General features: G+C 40.9%; 1 protein-coding gene across 1 annotated transcript; it reads right to left on the minus strand.

The window, feature by feature from the left end:
- Positions 1–165: 165 nt before the first annotated feature.
- LOC117539958 (serine/threonine-protein phosphatase 2A 55 kDa regulatory subunit B alpha isoform) lies at positions 166–20,853 on the minus strand. The gene is made up of 10 exons (XM_034206333.1): positions 20,570–20,853; positions 18,440–18,508; positions 16,403–16,500; positions 15,381–15,546; positions 13,993–14,105; positions 10,425–10,602; positions 9,230–9,394; positions 3,439–3,608; positions 2,088–2,179; positions 166–1,745 (listed from the first exon to the last, which is right to left on the minus strand). Exons 1-10 carry the CDS (start codon positions 20,574–20,576, stop codon positions 1,466–1,468), a joined length of 1,338 nt encoding a protein of 445 aa, XP_034062224.1. The 5' UTR covers positions 20,577–20,853; the 3' UTR covers positions 166–1,465.

Raw genomic sequence — 20,853 nt, forward strand, 5'->3', positions numbered from 1 at the left:
AAGTTGTTCTTAACAGGGACCCTAGCTTTTCTTTTGTTATGTACTGAAAGCATAGATCTAAGATACCTTATAAATGATTAAGAAAAAAATGGACAACATGGATAACACATTTAAAAAGAACACAGTACTGATGAGATCTCATCAACGATCAGGCAATCACAAGGGTGCAAAAAGTAGTTCCTTTATTATCTTCACCGTCATAGATTAAAACTGTAGTTATACATTACTAGAGGCATCAATTTAATTAAACTGTCCACATTTTAAATATGTGTGGAGACAACACCTGCAAGTCCTGGTGCAGTTTTTGTACCATCACATTACAGTAGCAGTAATAATGTCTGCAGTAGTTTTAAACAAACACTTTAAGTGAGTAATGCCTCAAATAATGTTTTCTTTTAAACCGACAACACATCCAAGTACTTTAGTTGGTGCAGCAAGAGTCCAGTGTCAAATCAAAAAAAGGTTTTTCCCTGTTGTGAAGTACTGCTTCGGAGCTGTGGTACACCACGGGAAGACAATACTTAAAGATCACTCGAAAAGATGTGTAAGGTCCAGCTTCATTTCACAAAATAGGATGGAACAAATCTGGTGACATTTTAACTTTTTTTAATATAAATATGACAGTCATAATAATAATTTGTTAATAGGCTATCTCTTATACCTTGTCCAACACAAACAAAAGGAGGAAGAGGAACCGATGCACGAAAGACAGCGCCAACCAAAAAAAAGAACCTATTTTGTAGTCTGGACTTATTTTAGCCCGAGGCCGGGCTTTACATCTGTGAAGCAATCCTTAAACTCCTGGAGGCGAGCACTGAGTTGTTGCTGTCCTGCATGTCTCAGCAGCAAGAGTGGAAAGAAAACTGTGAGCATACATTTGTGACTGTTGGGTATGTAAGGTTGAATGAACCAGGTTTGTGAAGAATACTATGGCAGTCTAATGGTTGAATTAATAAAAAGGGGGATACACACAAAAAAAAAGACTGGCACATTTTTCTTAGAAAAATAAACAGGACAATGGCACAGGACAATAAGGGGAATTACTAAATAAGTGTGTTTTTACCACAGAGCCATTGGCAGGGGAAAGTTATAAAAATAAGTGTGTCTGTATTCTGATTTTTTAAGGAAATTAAACGTGTTGCCCCCGGGGAAGAAAAAGGGTAGACGGGCTGGCAAAAAAAATAAAGCCATACCAAAATAGGGCAAAGAAAAAGATTGGCACAACATCACTTAAACAACAAGGCAGGAGTTACTCTGCCACAGACAGGCTGATGATGGGCAAGAGCGAGGCTTCCTCTGTCCACATCTAGAACAAAGTGGCAAAGTCTGGTCACCCAGTAGCGACGGACAGGGATGCTGGTTGTCGGGCGTTACCGCAGATCACCCCTGGGTGAGGCTTGCGAGGCTGAGGGTGATGCAACGGGACGTCCCCCTGCGCCAGATCTCAGGTAAACTCACCGCGGGGTTAGTTCACTTTGTCCTGGAATATGTAGAGGTTGTTGGTCGTCGCCACGGCGATGATGTTGTCCTGGGGGTGCCAGGCGGTGTGGAGGATCTTCTTGTTGAAGTCCAAACTGTCCACGCTGATTTCGTCCTTCTTGCGCTTGCCGCCCGCACACACTTTGCGGGGCTTTAGGACCTGCATGGGCTTGCTGTTTTCTCGGGACGCCTCCAGAGTTACGTCCCGCCTCTGTCCGCGGTCGAACATCCGGAAGAAGTTGTTGTATGAGCCGGTCATCACCACACTGAGGGGGGGGGGGGGAGGAGAAAGGTACGTGAGCCTTTCACACAAGTAATGCTAGAATATTGTCCATAACTTAGTACTTCTGAACAGAAATGCATTGGCAAGCAGCTGGTATGGCTGCACAATAAATATAATTCCCAAATATGGGCTAGTCCTATATTCGAATCAGACGGCCCAATATTTGTTCAAAGTCTAATATTAAATATAGAATATATATATTTTATTACATTACGATGCTAAAAGAGCTTTGCTGTAATTTGTAGGCACCCTCAATAAAATAAAATCATATTCTAAAACATGCAAACATTTGATTGCATTTTCTTTGCCTCCCGCATGTACTCACCTGTCATTGCCATTCCAGCAGCACTCAAACTTGTCAAAGATGCAGTCGTTCTCGTACAGCGAGCACAGCTTGCTCCTCAGGTACTCATGAACCTGCAATAAGCAACGGCAGGTGTGAAAGCGCTATTTAAAGACTGACACATACAGTGTTAGTAGTGTACACACATTAGTGCAAAGCAAAACCATGTATTTACAGTGCCCCCGTGTGGCCACATTAGGGAATTACAAGGCAAGATAAGGCGTGGCCATTGTTAACCCTTAAATGCATAAGTGGGTCTTTTTTGACCTGGTGAGGTGGTTTTCTTGAAGTATCTTTGCAATTACATTTTTTTATCATTTCATATTCTAGCTATTCCTCAAAAAACATGTTTTAGATATCATGCCATTCACATTTTAAATGTACATCTTAAGAAATTGTAGTTTTTGTATTACTACCCCAAGCTTCCATAAGTGGGTCAAAAATGACCCACATGCATTTTCTATGGGATCCTCTGGGAACCTTAGATTCTTATCACCTGTGGCTGTCAGGAATACATTCACTGTGGACCACACAGACTACATCACAAGTGACACCTCTCAGGAAGATTATTTTACACAGCAAGATCTGATACCTGTCAGTATAATAATAATAATACATTATATTTGTATAGGGCTTTTCAAGGACTCAAAATCGCTTTACAATATAAGGGAAGGTTAGGGTGGGGGGTATAGGACTATCAAACTTGATCAACCGGCATGGATTGATGGGGGGTGGGCTATGAGTAGACAAGAGGAGAAGAGATGAGTTCTGAAAAGGGCCTGGAATACTGTGAGGGTCTCAGAATAGCAGAGATCTTTGCATCAATATGTTCAAAATGGTTTTTTTCAAAATGTAAAAAAAACCATCTACAATTCTAAATAGTGAAAAATGCAATCTAAAATATTTCTAGTGTGAACCAAAATATAATACTAAATTAAGTGATTTTTCTTAACCAAAATGACATAACACTTATGGAAGAGTGTAGGGTCCAGTCACTTGTGCATCTAAGGGTTAAGAAAGAGTAAAAAATAAACACTGGTAACATTATATAAATTCTACCTTAGTGGAATCTTTGTTTGGAAAAAACTGAAACATTTTTCTATTTAATGTTTGAGGTTACAAGCCCAGGTAAATTCAGAGAAGTGACATTTTCTTTTGCTTCAAATCAAGTGGTGTGATGCATGTAGCTGCTTCAAATGAACCTTTGTGGTAAAAACATTAGCTGTGCATCGCATACAAATTAAATGTTGTCAGTTACAATATTACTAACAAAAGAGATAGTAGATACATTACTAAACTAATACGTTACTGTTTATGTGTTTGTTCCTCTCACCTGGTAGGTCTCCACTGGCCTGCTCTCCATGTTCAGATCCCAAATCTTTACGGACAAGTAGTCTCGGGTCATCATGTAGCGTCCATTGTGGCTGAACTTTACATCTGAGATTGAGGATATGATCTCGGAGAAGAAGGAGCGATTACTGGGATCTTCAGGCTCCTCAAACACTGGACAAGACAGAGGAAGATATGATGAAATACAGTCAGACTTCAGCAGAGTCAGGTTTCTGAGTGACATTAGGAAGATGCGTGTGCAGACAAAGCTAATATGAATGACAGAGCTTATGAAGAGATATTTAAGCCATGAACTGCACACAAGACTAAAGTAATAAATACAAGAATTGGTATTGTCAAAATCCTAAACACGTTTGCAGAGTCTCTTCTTAGACCCCATTTACACGGGAACGCAAATCAACCGAATTCGAAAGTCTTCCTTTCACACAGCTCAATAAACGTGTCCCTTCACACGAGACCGCTCGACCCGCTGTAGTACATATATGCCGTAAGTGGCGCTGTACTTCCACTTAATCAGGAAAATGATCGTATAGGGCAGGGGTCGGCAACCCGCGGCCCTTTAAGCCCTCTGCTCTGGCTCCCTTGAGCTTAGACAAAAATAAGAAGGAAATAAAATAAAAGTATTTGTAGGACTATTTATATTTTGTTGCATGGTTGAAAATGTTTCGTATCTTGTATTTTGAGGTGATACTGTGACACATAAATAAAAAACAAAACGGTTTTAATTAGGTCAACTAAAATATGCGTCACATCCTGCTACGGTCCCGCGCGAGCGCCTTTTCTTGGAAGCGAATAACCTGACCCCCGGCTCGATGAGCGAACTATGGATAAATCAAAGAAAAGTACCGGAGGAACACAGGATTTAATTCTGTGTGGACAGAGTTATCTGCTTTCACAGCAAACGATGCTGGTTTACCGGTATGTTTGATATGTAGAGAGAAGTTGTCAACGGTGGTGCAGCCTTTACGTATCGAGGAACAACACGGGAGAGGAAGACAGCTGACGATCTTCAGTCATAATTCAATGGGGTATGTAATTTATTTCAGAACACTTATTGTTATATTCCATGGAATGCTCTTAACGTCCCGATAGCAATGAATATATTAAATGCTTTGACAATAAATACATACAAAAATTAATCTCTGGAAGCCGTAGCGCTGTAAAAAGCACGACCAATCATCTGAGCCGGCCCGGCTAAAGTAACTGGATGGCCTACCTGCCTGTCGGCCTACCTGCCTGTCAGCCTTCCATCTGTGCACAAACTTATCTGCCTCAAAGGTTGAGAAGGAGGGGCATTGAGGCTCCGCCCATGTTGAGCTCCCGTCCATCTTGAGGTACTGTGCACTGCAGTGAGGGGTACTACGCCCTCATTGGTCATGTGCGCGTTCGTGTGTGTTGGAGGAGGGGCTCTGTAAGAAAGTCTGAAGGAAGAGGCAGATTTTTTCCGGTTGTGTACTTTCAAATTCTAGCACACTCGAGCTGGTTTCTCCATTCTTACCTACCCTACCTTTAACTCTTTTTAGGGTGCAGCTATATGTTTTGTTTATTTCAAAGTGGGCCCATTTTAATAATGTTTTTTTTTCCTTCAAATGTGCAGAGGACTCCCCAAGTGCTGTGTTTAATTTATTTTAAAGTAGGCCTGTGTATTATTTTTTATTCTCCTTATAAGAGTTCTTTGTTTCTTATTAGAGGTTAACAGTTTTATATCATGTAATAAATAGCCTAATAAATGCAAAAAAACTGTAGTTTTTGTCTGATATAACAATAAAACACTATGAAATATGTTTTGTGGCTCCAGACAAAAAAATGTTTTGGAAAAAGGAGCAAAATGGCTCTTTTGGTCAAAAAGGTTGCAGACCCCTGGTATAGGGCGTACACACGGAGCCGTTTGCCCCCCCCCCCAGACAATTCGCTTGCAGATCTATCCACCTTGGGACCCGTTATCGTTTGCGGGGTCCGTTTCCGCGGTTCCGTTACGGCCTCGTGTGGCCGAAGGGCTATATGCGAGAGAAAAGTAGCAGATACAACCCGTTCCGTTCTCGTGTAAACAGCGCCTTAATATCTCCTGTGGCCACAATGGCTGGTAAATAATGCTCTGATAAAATAAATAAATACTGTACTATTACAGCTTCTAACAATGGTGCTTCTGGCAGATGAGCAGCGATAAACTCAGAATCTAAGCCAACAGGCACAGTGCAGATTTACATATAATTATTTAACATAAGATAAATAACGTATACATGAGGTATGAAAGCCACATCACACACGATGGATGGCAATGCACCATCGTTTCAGATTCGGTCATCTCAAACTGTGGTGAGGCCTGAGAAGCATCAGTTTAGCTTCAAGTTTCAACGTGTCCAATTTTTTTTATCAGTGCTCTGATGGTCACTTTTTTACTGACCGTTGAGCCTGAAGAACTCCCAAGCCGGAGAGCGTGTTGCGTTACCTGCGCAACCAGAAAATGCAAGCTGTCATATTGTTTTTAATACAGCAATATTTTTGGCTTCTTTCTTTTGGTCCTCCCACATTAAAAAGGGAGCAGGGTGGCTGGCTTACAAAGATAGGGAGAGGAGAGAGTGATGCTGCATTCAACGCAGAAAACGTGGGAGGAATTTTCCTATTTGGAAATACCATTCACTTCTCACAGCTCTCGGGTGTAACACACTGCTTGAGAATAGAGGACCGCAGTGACGCATCCTAAAACCTGGAAGTAAACTCCTTCCGGTTCCTTCGTCAAAACGCAATGCAATGTCTCCATAGGATTTTGGAAAATAGCTGGAAATAAGGTCTGTGGTTGAAACACATTTAAGAGACGGGTCACGGTTTGTTCAGTCGAATAATATCCACATGTCTACCCTACTTTTATCATTTTCAAATCATAAATCTAGTCGCCAGACGCAAAATGCTAACGTTATGCTATAAACGAACTACAGCAGGGTCGCTGCTTCAACGTCACGCCAACTTAAGATCCATATTCAAACATACAGACTCTAAATGGTACAAGTTGAAGCGTTTGTTTGAACAGTTTGCAGGTACTTGCTTTCAAGCAGAACAGGGCAAACAAACTTAGCGGGAGTGTTTTACGTGTTCGGCGTAATGACGTACAACGGCCTGGACAACTTCTGTTGTGCTATTCAGCCACTTGTTAACAACCATCGTTTTCAGACACGTAAACTCTTCAGAAATCACCAGTGCTGATGGATTTAATGTCGTAGAACAAAACGTGATCTGTCTCTTGAATGTGTGTCAACCACAGACCTTATTTGGAGCTATTTTCCAAAACCCTATGGAGAAATTGCACTGCTTTTTATCGAAGGAACCGGACATGGTAAAAATGCTAACTTACTTCCGGGTTTTAGGACACGTCATTATGTTCTTTTCTTAAAGTGTTGGCATCGTTTAAAAAAATATAATAAATCTTGCAGCATTCTTAGACAGCCGAAGGCACTTAGGAAACCACAGAGGCAGGTCAATGGTATGAATGCTACTGGCTGCACCTTTGACTGGAATAAAGTCTAATTTCCACTGAATGGGAAGCACGGCTCTACACGCTTTGTACTTTTCTTTGGAACGACTTTGTCCAAGTTCCAAACAATCTGAGAATACCAGAAGAAGGACTTGCAAAACTGCAGACTACAGATTTTGTGTCACTAGAGCAACATGGGTCGTCTTGCACAGGTCCCAAATACAGCTGTAAAAACATGTTTTAACTAAACCCAGATTTGTTTTAAATGACAACCCGCAAATATAAAGAATCAATACTTTGTGTCACAGAGTTGTGTACCTCCCTGCTAGTGTACACCCTTATTTGTTTGTATGTTAGGAAACACCACTATTCTGCAACGGCAAATCACGAGAATTTTTTTTTTTAGGACGTGCGATATTAAGTAGGCAAATTAACTCAAACACGTCATGTTACAATTCTTTTGCTGCTTGCTACAAAAGGAAAACTCGCGCGGCTCTCCTGTCAGGGGTACTTGAGTGAGTGACATTAGCCGCGTTCACACCAAGTACTTTGCCGTACTTAGTTCCCAGCACTTAGTTCCCCCATGGAACTAAGAGCTGATCGCGTTCACACCGGAATAAGTTCCCTGAGGGAAGATTACGCAAATGAAGCCGCTGACGTCACTTCTTCTTCTTCTGCTTCGGGTTTACTGGCAGGCCGCAAACAACTTCACGGCGTATACTGCCACCCGAAATCCCCGGCCGGAATTCCCCAACTCCGGGGACGCCTTCCGAGTAAATCGCCAGAACGCCGACCAGAGTTCCCGTTAGCCGGTAATTACCGGACTATGACAGGTAAAATATGCTGAAGACCAGCAAATCTAAATCTCTCCGGTCAAAATTATTTTCCCTTAGCGCAATTACGCATCAGTTGCGCCACTTATGTGACGAACAAGAAGAGTATGTGACAGACAAGAAGAGTATGTGAGAGACAAAAATAGTCAATTCTAAAGTCTAACACGTAATGTGGAGAAAGAGCTGTCCTGTATGGGTTGATTGTGCGTTGATCTGTTGGTAATGCCTCGGGGTTCCGGTGGGCATGTAAACAAATGCATAATGCCGTATACTTTGCGGCCTCGCCCGGTTGCATAGCGACGCTTATTGTTTAGGTGTCTTTTAATAAGCAGGTAGTCATATCATTAGCTAGAACTAGCTGGATCTGATCGATATGGACATAAACGCGAGAGAGAGATCAGCTGCTGCTGACAAGTCGACACGCAGCTCTGCATGATCACATGCAGCGGTGAGCGGAACAAAACACACTTCAGGTTAGAATATCACACGTAGCTATTTTAATTACCTCTCAAACTACCTAAACTAATTATAGTTATGTTTAGTTTTACTGTCGGGTCACTCATTACTGGATCCGCGAGCTGCATGATACTGACGGGCTGTTTATTATTCCCGTGTTATTGTAAGTAATTGTACACTTTTGATAATGTAGTTCATCTACTATAATTAGTTTGTTTAATATCGAATCATATCAATTTGTTTTAAAGCTCAATAAATAACAAAGACCTTTGACCAGCACTTTTCTAATTTTGTCCGGAAGATTTAAACTTTAACGGACATTTTGACCAGCAAAAAATATTCTAACGGGAACTCCGACGCCGACACCTCCTCATCACTCCACCGCTCCCATGTTTTTTTTTGTATTGCCATAAGTTAGTCGCTCTCCGTTGGTGCGTTGGGCTAATGCTAATAATGCTAATGCGAGCAAATAAAATGGCGGCCTCACAAAACCTTTCAGAGTTTTACGGGGCGTGGTTTGCAATTCGCCCAGCCAATCAGAAATTGGAACTTTTTTCTCCCCAGGAAAGTACCACCTCTCTAGCAGGCACTGAAAAGGGAAAAAAAGTTCTCATGAACTAAGTTCTCTTTTTGGTGTGAACGCAAAATCCCAGGAACTATCGGAACTAAAAGGGAAATGTACTCCGGTGTGAAAGCGCCTATTCAGGCTCTGCATGCACATCAAACCACCAATCACAATCATTCTTGATCAGATCAAAGCAGGATAACCGAGCTAGCTCAGCTTGTTACTCTGATAACTTAAGATCCAGAAGTCCGTGACTAAAATCCTTCATCCGGTTAAATATCGTAAAAAAAAGTACCAATTGTATATAGCATTAAAGTTCAAGAAAGGATGGTTTGCGGAAAAAAAAAAAACTGCCTTTTCTTCAATTGCTGTATTTTTTCATATCGCATGGGAAAATATATATCGCAATGTCAGTTTTTTCTAATATCGTGAAGCCCTAGTAGGGACTCACGTTTGGACTGCTTGTCGCACAGCGCTGAAGCCCGCATGTCACACAGACGGATGGTTCCTTTACTGCTACTGTAGACGAAGGTGTTACACTGATGAGGGTGGAACTCTGCCGCTGTGATCACCTCCGTCAGCTCCTCCATGTTGGCTGGTTTAATGTCAACAATGTCTTAAGGGCACAGGGTTAAGGGTTCATACACTTTTTCACCAATGATTTTCAATGACTTTTCCATGACCGTTACCTAATTTTCCATGAGCAAAAAAAATTACTCTTTCTCAACAGAACCACTGAAAATTGTTTACTTTAACATGGAACAGGAAAATAAGGTCTGCATATGAAACATGTTGTGCCTATCTAAACAAATCAAATAGTAGGCTTACTAGCTTCTACAACAGGGCTATTCAATTGGCGGCCCCGGGGTGATATTTACTGGCCCTTTGAGTATAATGTTAAAAAGTAATGTACTTTTTTTTGGGCCAGAGTGCCTTTAATTCAGAGAGGGTGTTCAATTGAGAGATAGAGGGGAAGACATTGCCTGAAAACTTCGGCGGGCTCGGGTTTCGAACCCACCTACTAGTTACTGTAGTGACAACTCCTGTCATTGATTGCATCTCTGCGTGAATGATTAGATCATTTCAAATGAAATGATGTTGATGGTTAAATTAGCTTCACATGTAGGCCTACAGAGTTCTGAACTTGCCATTTAGATCTATAAAGGCCTTGGGGCTATGTTGTTTGATTTAATTATTCATAATATATGCACTCCACTATGCTGTTGGAGTATTAACTGTATCTGAAGCTCTTAATATGATTGCTCATATTTCAAGCCATCTTTTTCCCAGCCCCTTGCTTTGGATCATTTTCATCAACCGGCCCCATTCCAAACTAATTGAATAGCCCTGTTCTACAGGCTAAAGCAACTAAAATCTCTCACCAGCAAAATACCTTGTTAAATGCCATTTTACTTTTCATTACTATATAGTATTTATTATCATTATAGTATTAATATTTTGGCGATTAGATAAAATATAAATTATATTTGATGCAACTTTAGTTACATTTCCATGAATTTTCCAAAACATTGGGAAAAATATTGTTTTCCATAACTTTTCCAGGTCCTGGAATTATCTTTTTGAATTTCCATGACTTTTCCAGGTTTTTAATGACCGTAAGAACCCCGATTAGTATGTAAGGATACTGAAGCTGCGGTCGGTGATCTCCAGGTTCCAGAGGTTGATGCGGAGGTCGTCTGCAGACAGGTAGGTCTCCTCGTCACTGTTGACCGAGATGGAGTTGATATGGTAGGTGTGAGCGTTGGCAAACACCCTCCGTGGACTGGCCTCCACCATGAGATCCATGGGTATTAAAACAGGAACCTGAGAAGGAGACAAACGGGACATAAAGGTGAAATTCATAATAAAAGACAGGAAGGAAATGTGAAGCTCTGAAAGCTCCTTGAAGCCAGTTCTAGTCAGTCAGTAATCCACCCAGTAGTTTATGTATTTAATTAGTTAATTGAAATAAGAAACACCTAGATTTCAGCTTTATAATTAATTTTAGGTTTTTTTTTGTCCATCGAACGAGAGTCTGAGAAACATTTTTAACTTCCATTGAGTTTGTACAGTGAAAATAGATTTCATCCTTTTCTTTTTCTCTTTTTTTTTTAAATGAAATGAAGCAGTTTACACTCAGGCCTTAAGAGTTAGGGCTGTACCTGAATATTCGTTCGTTGGAGTACTATTTGGGTTTCAATTTCGTTACTCGGATATTCGTTTTAGTTTAGTTTTTTATTGAAATCTCCAATATCCACATAAGAGCTTGTGCTTCTTCGGGGGGTGCCAACACTTAACCATAAACTTTATAGTTTACTTTCTCCGTCATTATATGTAGATATGACTTTTCTCCGTTAATCTCCGTCACGTTGTTTCCATAGCAACAACAACTTCCTGTCAACAGCGCTAACTCTCCTTCAAAATAAAAGCATGTCCATAAAACATAGGAAGCCAAGCCAAGTTACACTTAAGACATATACAACTGCAACGAAAGTAACCAACACAATGCAATATCCTTTTCAATTTCAAAGAACACAAATTGGGTTATATACATTAACAAATAACTATAAAACGATAATACTGTAGAATAACAAAATGAATGCCGTGAATAAACCGAAATACACGTGTTGAAGCGGTTCGCTGCTGATTACTATGCACCCCCCGCGCGGGCCGAATATTCGCGAGCCCGAAATGTTTTATTCGGGACAGCCCTATTAAGTGTCTGAAGAAATGTAAATAGATCCTCAGTTAAATGGTTTTATTCAAAATGTAATTATATACTTTTGCATCCTAGATTTTTCCAATTTGTTGTAGAAGAAGACATACTTTATAAGTCCCTTAGCTTAGCGATTAGCGGCTAGAGGTGAAATCCTTTATATCTGGTTCATCAAACAAAGCTAGTACCTGTCTAGATGAGGATAAGTAAACCATAGTTACAGTTAAAGCCAACATACCTGTGTTACACCCAAACAGGTGTTGCCAGTTTAGACTATTCAGGGCTTTGTTGGATTAAACGCAGCGCTTGACTCACATTTAACTAGTCCCTCCAAGTTGTCAGTTTCGTCACACCCGTTTCTGTTAGGACAGGAAAATTGACTCTTTTGTATTCTTTTATAGAATAAGTGAAGCCATACGGGTGCATTTTTAAGGGCTATTGAAGCATTGGAGTTCATTTCCCCTTCCAAAACAATCAGCATAACCACAGGTAGGGGTGCATACCGGTACCCGGTATTACCGAAATACCGGTTACTGGCGGCTACGGTATACCGTACCGAAATCAGATCCGGTTTTTGATACTTTTTTTTAATAATATCTCCTTAACTCCGCAAACAAGTCACTGTGGAGTGTGGGCCTTATTTAGAAAATCTAAAGTGTGGCTGCATATGACTGCCAGTCTGAATGGTGGGGTCTGTAACCACTGCCAGTCTGAATGGTGAGGTCTGCAACCACTGCCAGTCTGAATGGTGAGGTCTGTAACCACTGCCAGTCTGAATGGTGGGGTCTGTAACCACTGCCAGTCTGAATGGTGAGGTCTGTAACCACTGCCAGTCTGAATGGTGAGGTCTGTAACCACTGCCAGTCTGAATGGTGGGGTCTGTAACCACTGTGCCTGTCTGAATTAGGGATCGACCTATATGGCTTTTTCAAGGCCGATACCGATTATTAGTAATCAAGGAGATCGATAACCGATATTTGGAACCAATATACATTTGCAGTAAAATCTGAAAATCTTGTTGTCAAAATGTAGAATAACAGAACTTCTATGAAATGCCTTTTTATGTTTAATGAACTTTTCAAGAATCTTAAAACTGGTTTTCCTCTGTGACCCTGAGTAAAGTAAATAAAAATAAAAACGACTAAAACTTGTTCTGAACTTCTGATATTTGAGTCTCACTCATTTAGTAGTAGCACCAGATTGTGGTGCAGAAAGCAGAGTTGCTGCGAGGCTCCACTAGCAGTCGTCCCAGCGCGTCACAGTTCCTCCGCTGCGAGACACTACCCGCCCCCCCGTCCCTTTGTAACTGGGAAACTGATAGAATTGGATCATAAGATCGTGGTGTTTTTGCAACTTCGGCATAGGGGATGTTTATTGAATTTCGGCTTTCAACTGATTTACCTTCGAAACACCGCTCACTGCTGCTGCTTGCCTCTGTCTGTGTTCTTCGCACCTGCCTGTAATCTGAGAAGGTCCCGCCTTCTTCAGTGTTGATTGACACTTCAGTAATAGCCTATCAGATAGCGCTGTGGGCGGGACATTGCTCGTGAACAGTGGTGACTGCAGCCAGAGAAACGGCCGCATCAGAGCCAAAGTCGTATCGGCAATTTGATTTTAAAAAAGACGATACCGATAATCTGTAAAATGCGGAATATCGGCCTCGATAATCGGTCGACCCCTAGTCTGAATGCTGGGGTCTGTAACCACTGAAAGACGTTTATTTCTGGGAAAGGTGGCAACACATCCGACCTCCAACCAATGCCGTCTTGTATGGCAACCAAGTAACTTTGTGTTCAGGGAAGCAGCGTGCCAAGCGAGAGTGTTCAGTTCAGCAGGTGATATCCTACGCTGTGAAAGGGCCCGTCTGGATCCAGAGAGCAGATATGATTTAATGCACACACAAAAAACTGAACTGTGATGGGATTTGTTTTCTTTCATCAGGCAAATGTTGATTTTAATGATGCCGAGATCTCATGATCCGTTATGTGTTCTCTGGTCAGTCGAATCTCAGGTTGAATATTGATTATACCGGTGCTATTTTCTTTTTGCATTGACAAGGTGTTATTCACGCCTGATGGTTGTTATAAATGATATTGCAGAATCAGTTTTCTTCATAGATAACGTGTTTTTCATTGTTTGTTCAGTACTAAAAAGGTCCAAGTCCCACAATTGAATTTAATATTCATTTGACTCGTTAACTATATCATAAAGCGCTTCATGGGAGTAATTCCGGGATGATTCAATGTTTCCCTTATGCAACATGAAAGTATCGCGATATGTATCGGTTGAGTATCGGTATCGTTCAGTGGTATCGGTATCGTAAAAAAGTCAACGATATGCAACCCTAACCACAGGGCAGGTCATTGGAGTGTATTAACTCACAAAAAGAAACCTACTAAACTGGGAAGCACTGCTCTCTCAATAAACCAAGTAAAAAAACTATGAACTAATAAATGTGTAGAGACTCGTGTCAACACTGAGGTTGTGTCTGAACTGACCCGCAGTGACGTGATGGAGTTGGGGTCTTTGTAGCGCCCATCCTCCTCTTTGAGGTTGTAGCCCTCTGGTCTCTTGTCCCGCTCACTGATTTTCCACAACTTGATTGTCTTATCTGTCAAAAAGAAAAGTAATCGTGTCAATTATAATTAAGCTTTTCCGTTTTACATGATGTTCGGGTCATACATAGATTAAAAGGGTATACCACAGAGTGCCGCAGTGACGCATCCTAAAACCCGGAAGTAAGCTGCTCATGGGTTCCTTCGACAAAAAAGCAATGCAATTTCTCCATAGGATTTTGGAAAATAGCTCGAAATAAGGTCTGTGGTTGAAACACATTTAAGAGACGGGTCACGTTTTGTTCAGCCGGATAATCTCCACATGTCTACCCTACTTTTATAATTTGCTAATCATAAATCTAGTCGCCAGAAGCAAACGTTATGCTATAAAGGAACTACAGCAGAGTCGCTGCTTCAACGTCACGCCAACTTAAGATCCATATTCAAACTACAGATTCAAAATTGTACAAGTTGAAGCGTTTGTTTTAACAGTTTGCAAGAGGCAGGTACTTGCTTTCAAGCAGAACACGGGGAAAAACAAACTTAGCGGGAGTGTTTACGTGTTCGGTGTAATGACGTACAATGGCCTCGACAATTTCTGTAGTCCTATTCAGCCACTTGGTAACAACCATCGTTTTTCAGACACGTAAACTCTTCAGAAATCCCCAGTGGGGTCACTGCTGATGGATTTAATGCCGTAGAACAAAACGTGATCCGTCTCTTAAATGTGTGTCAAACACAGACCTTATTTCCAGCTATTTTCCAAAATCCTATGGAGAAATTGCATTGCTTTTTATCGAAGGAACCGGACGTGGTAAAATGCTAACTTACTTCCGGGTTTTAGGAAGTGGCACTCTATATCCTAATTGGACAAAGACACTACAACATAGGGCTGTGCGATTATGGCAAAAATGTAATCACAATTATTTTGGTCAATAATTGATATCACGATTATTAAAAACAATTATCTATTTACTTTGAAAACATCAATTTATTGGAGAAAAAAAATGTTGAACAGTAAGTTTTTAACATTTGATTACCCTGAACTCTAAGTATAATTCAACTGAAAAAACAATTAAACATTTTTTTTTTTTTTAATAAAAAATAATCGTTTTATTTTGATTACGTTGTTTTTGTGATCGTTGCAAGCCAACATCGTAATCGAGATTAAAATATGATTAATTGCACAGCCCTTCTACAACAACAGCAGCAGAATGGCCGGAGACGGGAGAGTTGACCAGGCTGTTTTTAGTTATTGGTTAAAAAGTGTTCTAATGTCACCTCTTTTGTATAGAATATTAAAGTAACCGGTTGCTTTTGACTCCACTCACCGTTAGTCGACAACAGGAACTGAGCAGCATTCTTCTGAGGAAGCCAGCGAATTTTGTTGATCTTCTCCTCTATTTCCAAACTCTTCAAGTAGTCAAACTCGGGCTCATGGCTCTGGAAAGTGCTGTAAACGTTGTATTCGCTCCGGAACTGAGGCAGATTCTTATTCTGCCCGACAGCAGAGCAAAAAACATCAGACATGGATAAACAAAAAGAACAGACGTTAGAAAAGAACATGCCAGTGACGACCTTTTTTATTCAATTCAAAACCTTTATTTATCCAGGTGAAATCCCATTGAGATCAATGATCTCTTTTTCAAGGGAGACCTGCACATTATATTTATACATTTGTTGAGTTTCAATCAAAAATTCTTGTCTGTCTTAATTGAGAAGTGACAGCTACTTTCAGACATAAAGCATAACACTAGTTTAAATGTAATCCTTATAGTACAACAAATGAGTCCTAAACCTGGAAAGGATTTTTAGAACTTTAAGTTTTTGATTAGATGCCTTAATAAAAGCCTACGAAACGTTCCCCTTTTTTATCCTTCGCCATAAAACGCGTCAGCAAATGCCACACTTTGGAGCTTTAACATTTCTTTAAAAAAAGGGGGTATGCTAACAAGTGACAAAATAAACTATTCAACATCACGTCGAACATGGCGTCCGACTTTATCTTAGTGGTCGCAGTCATGTGACCGTGATGCATTTTGTTTATAGCCTAATTTTAGTTTATTACTACTAAAGTGGTGTTACTATGGGGAGATAACCCTGCTGAACTAAATGTGTATCACATATCAAGAATCATCGAAATGTGTTTGCCACAGATCTTATTTAAAGTTCCCATTGCTTTTAGTTGAGGAACCAATGTCGGCGTACAAAATGTGCCGTCACTGCACTACTATTAATCCTTGATACAAAGCCGCTTCCAGAATAATCCTGTTTCTAATAGAGTAATTGAGTTCAGGGGGCGACACTCTCTAAAATGAATATTGTGTGGGAATAAAACAAAGTTGCAATGTACCTCTATTTCCTGCTGGAAGATGACGACACGCCCACCCTTGTCTCCTGTGGCTAGCAGCTCCCCTGTGTGGTTAAACTCAACTGTGGATATGATGTCCGCTGCAAAAACAACAACACAAACATCAGAAACTTGCCCATGTAGAAATGTTCTATTTATACATATAGCATATTTCTCGGTGCACAGACATAACATGACGAATAGAAAGGAGAAAGAGGAAGCACTCGGTTAATCCTAGCTAACCCTGGACGTGCTGGAGTCTGAGTGCATGACCGTGCAGGCCGGAGATGCACAAGGATGTCAGAGCATGTAGAGCAGACGGAAAATTATTAGTAACCTAGATTCTCCCTCCTTTTCACCCCCCATCCCTCACTTACACAGCATTACACGTCCACCCCTAGCAGTAGTGTGTTGCTTTATAAACTCCAACTCGCTCAAACACACTGACTTAACCCTTTGGTAGCCACTGGAGCAGAAAGACAATGCTGCAAAAGGTCGTGCTAGGAGGTCTTTGTGCATGTTGTGCCCCCCGGGGCCAAAAGTAGGGGGTCATGTATTTCAACTAGGCTACTTGAAAATCATTTTTCTATTAGGGCAGCAACTATCTCATTATTGTTCGTTTTCCAGTACTTCAACAACTTGCCCTATAAAATACGAAAGAACGCCCATCAGATATGGAAAAACAGCAACAGTAGAGAACTAACTGCATTGCTATGAGTGCATTATTTATTCATGGCTAATGGACGTTACTATCTATGGATGCTGCATGAATCAGGAAGCCAGGATGTAGGCCGAGGATAATGTCGCTCCACTGTTGGAATGTGTCAAAGGGTTGAAACATGCCAGACTGCTGCCGAACACCATGAACTGAACAGGTTTACCTTTACGGTGTTACAGTGAAGTGTTGCCATTCTTTAGATTCCAGCTATAGGCCATCCTTAGTGTTATTTACTACGCTGTGATTCAATAGAAATGTCTTAGGGATGGAAATCGTACGACACAAGACAATAAGCTGCATAACCTGACAATTTCTATTATTGGCTCAATGAAACATCAAATACAAAAATGAAGAGAAATGTTATATTCTTAAGACATATTCTATCAAAAGGATAAAGCGACTAATTAAGTATGAATATTTGCTGCAGTTACTAGCAATACACAGAAGAACAAGAATAGCTGTTCGTGATGCTTTTGAGTTGTATTGCTTAAAATGTACATCTATTTGTTTACCCCATTTGCTCTAATATGAGTAGGCAAAATAACAGCCACGCCTCTCTTAGCTACAAGGTGTAATGCAATGCAACATTATCCAACAAAGCACAGGCTAGTTACGTACATGTTTAAGCTCACATTCACAGTTAAATACCTTATACCATGAACAGCGTAGCATTGTGCTAATTCTACAGTTTAGTTTGCATGGAGACAGAAGGGGAAATTATTCATGCCTTGACAACTCAACAGAAATCTTGTTTACATAAACTGCTGTATTATGTTTGAAAGGCCTTTACACTAAGCATATGACCAACACATCTTCTTGTTCATTTGGTCCCTAACTTGAGTAATAAATAAGGCTGGACTTCCTGTCAAATATAAGGAGCCTTTTAGAGGCTTGCCAGTTGAAAGCCTTTAATGTAAAGCGGTGAGAGGAAGAAGTGTTTGGTTTGCATTAGAACTACCTTAACACACAGCTCTAATACTACATCAGAAAACAGGCTGCTGTATGATACAAGCAGAATCCAGAAGTGTAGGAGTGGAACTACAGGGACTTCTGTTACATGGGAGCTGCAAAAGTATGAGTATTTAACATAGTGAGTACCCATTATATTTGTGTCCTTGTGCAGGAAGGGCAAAGTTGAAATGTGTAGCATCACGGCAAGTTGCGGCTAAATTGTGCGACATCTAAGCGGCTATAGAACAAATAAGGAAGGTGTTGAGATGCTATTTGACCTCTCACTGAAAGTAGATGTATATTAGTCAATTTCATTTGTGCAAATGTCCCATCTGTCTTTTAAGCTTACAAATACTTTGCAGATATCATACCTTCAGCCACGTCATCATCAATGGCTCCTTTCACCTGAGAGAAGCACCACTGCATGTCACCTCCAGGTCCTGCAGAGATTCAAATATAAGTATTATTTTACATGTCAAGCTTGAGTTTCCCGGATCCTAACTGCGCTGGACATCGACTGTGATGTAGGATGAGAGGAACTAAGATCGCCAAGTTTCAACGTTTTTGCTGACGGTGAAACGGAGTGCCTAAGCAATAATTAACTACATGAAGTGGTATGTCAAAACAATGTACCGATTGTGTTCAGACATTCCTTGTTCATACATGCAAATAAAAAAGGAGTTTTAAATTCATCCGTTGTAAGGCAGCGTGGGAAAATCCTCAAAGTCTAGACGCTAAAGATACATGATATTAATATCCCATATGATCTTTAATCTATCTCAAATTAAACTCAATTGTGTCACACACACACCTGCACATCCATTTATGGTACGGCCACACCACGAGGCCAAAGAGAGTTATATTCTGTTATGAAATACAGGCCACTTTGATATTAAAGATTATAAACATTTAATGAGTCCAATAAAAGCCAGATTTTAACCTTGGTTTGTAGTGTTTTATTTGTCTCTGGTTATGAGAGAAAAAGCAGGTTGCAAATCAATTTCTTAATTACACATTTATCTCCAGATCATAATAACAGTTGGTGAATGTAGGGTTGAAACGTCTATTCTTTTAAATTTGGCAACCTCTTATACCAGCAGGAGATGCTCTTACAGCAAGCTACAATCATTAAATACATCAACAAGAAACAACATGCTGGCTTGTTCGTTAAGGACCTCCATCGCCCGCCTCAACAGGTTCTACCTTCAGCATCATTGCACAACATTGGTATTTAAAAAGCGCATATTTCTACGTGATCATTTATGTTATTACACAATGAGAACTGGTCTGATAACACCTTGTGGAAGAGCTCTGCAGAATAATCAAGGACATTTATGAGTCACCATTCTGAGATGAATCATGATTTAAAACAAACAGCCAGGAAAAGGGATGGTTCTGGTCAGAGCTAAATGAAGCACTGTGGTGGATTTCAGCATTCCTTGAGAAAATGCATAAAGGTGTTTAAATGGTCAAATGATCTCAGTCAGTCAGTCTCAACGAAAGGATGATGTGCAATGCCTCTGCCCAAAGACCAGTGTCAATTCCCCGCCCAAATGGACCAAATGCATGTACAAAATAGACAGTTGTGACCATTTCTTCCAGATGAATAAATACCCATCTATTACGATCGGCTATTACAGTTTGAAGTCGCATATTAAGTGTTATAACTCTATATTAACTGCACAAGTAGCAGCTAATGAATGAAATGTGAACTGCTAACGTAACGTTAGACTACAGAGATCCTGACTATCTAGGCCTTATTTGAGGGAAGCATATTTATGCACAGGCATCTGCATGTTCCCGATACTGGCTTGATTTTGTAGTCCCTTTACTCAGAAACTGCACAAAATATGGAACAGTCTGTTCAGTCTGCAGAAGGCCTGGAGTATTAGCCTGCATGTGGGCAATGTCAAAGTTTGAGCTAGCTAGAACGTTAGCATGCCTGGCTTGTCAAGCCAGTCATGGCATGTTTGAGGAATTGTGTGCACGGGAGTGAAAACCGCCAGTTTTACGTCAAACTATTTTGGCTAATGTGTTAACAGAAAATAAGATATTTTAAATTAGCCCTTTGTAAATCACATGCAAAAGTGAGAAGCAGCAGCCGTTACGGCTATGACAAGTTAGCTTTACATGTTAGTGTCGTGTTAGCTATGTTTGGCTAACACGGTATGCAGCGTTAGCTTGCAAGGCAGATCCCGGGCCGGCGATCGTGGTAAACAGCTATCGTTTGCTAGCAGCAGCTGGCTAGCTAGCTTGCTAGCTTTAGCCGGCAAAGACAGGCCAGCTACATGGGCGATGACGCTCGGGTTTGCGGGCTAGCTAACGTTAGCAACAGCTAGCTAAGTTGTGTTAGCTAGCAACCGTTAGCTTAACTGACACTGGGCTGGGTTAACGAAATACTGTTCCGACCGTCGGGGCTGAGAGCCTGTTGGAGCGGAGTCTCGTACAAAAAACGCCGGCTGTTGGTGGTGTTTATGTGTGTAATGGTTAAAATGAATTACCTGCCATGACGAGACAGACAGTGGAGCTTTCCTCAGTCAGTCACGATCCTGCTTCCCACTCCCACGCGCTGGTTCGTGGGATCTGAACTTTTCTTCCGCTGTCTGTCTGTCTGTGCAAACCTGGATGTCAGGCGCTAAATTAACCGTAAAGCAGTGATTTTATATCTTATCCTCCTTCTCTTTCCCGCTAGTCTCGCTGTTGTTTCACTATGGGTGTCACTCACTCTCCCCCTCTGTCTCTCTTGCCGCATCCCACAAGTCACTTCTTCCCCACCCCTCTCGAG

This window comes from Gymnodraco acuticeps, unplaced genomic scaffold (genome assembly GCF_902827175.1).
Source record: "Gymnodraco acuticeps unplaced genomic scaffold, fGymAcu1.1, whole genome shotgun sequence".
NCBI classification, from domain to species: Eukaryota; Metazoa; Chordata; class Actinopteri; order Perciformes; family Bathydraconidae; genus Gymnodraco; species Gymnodraco acuticeps.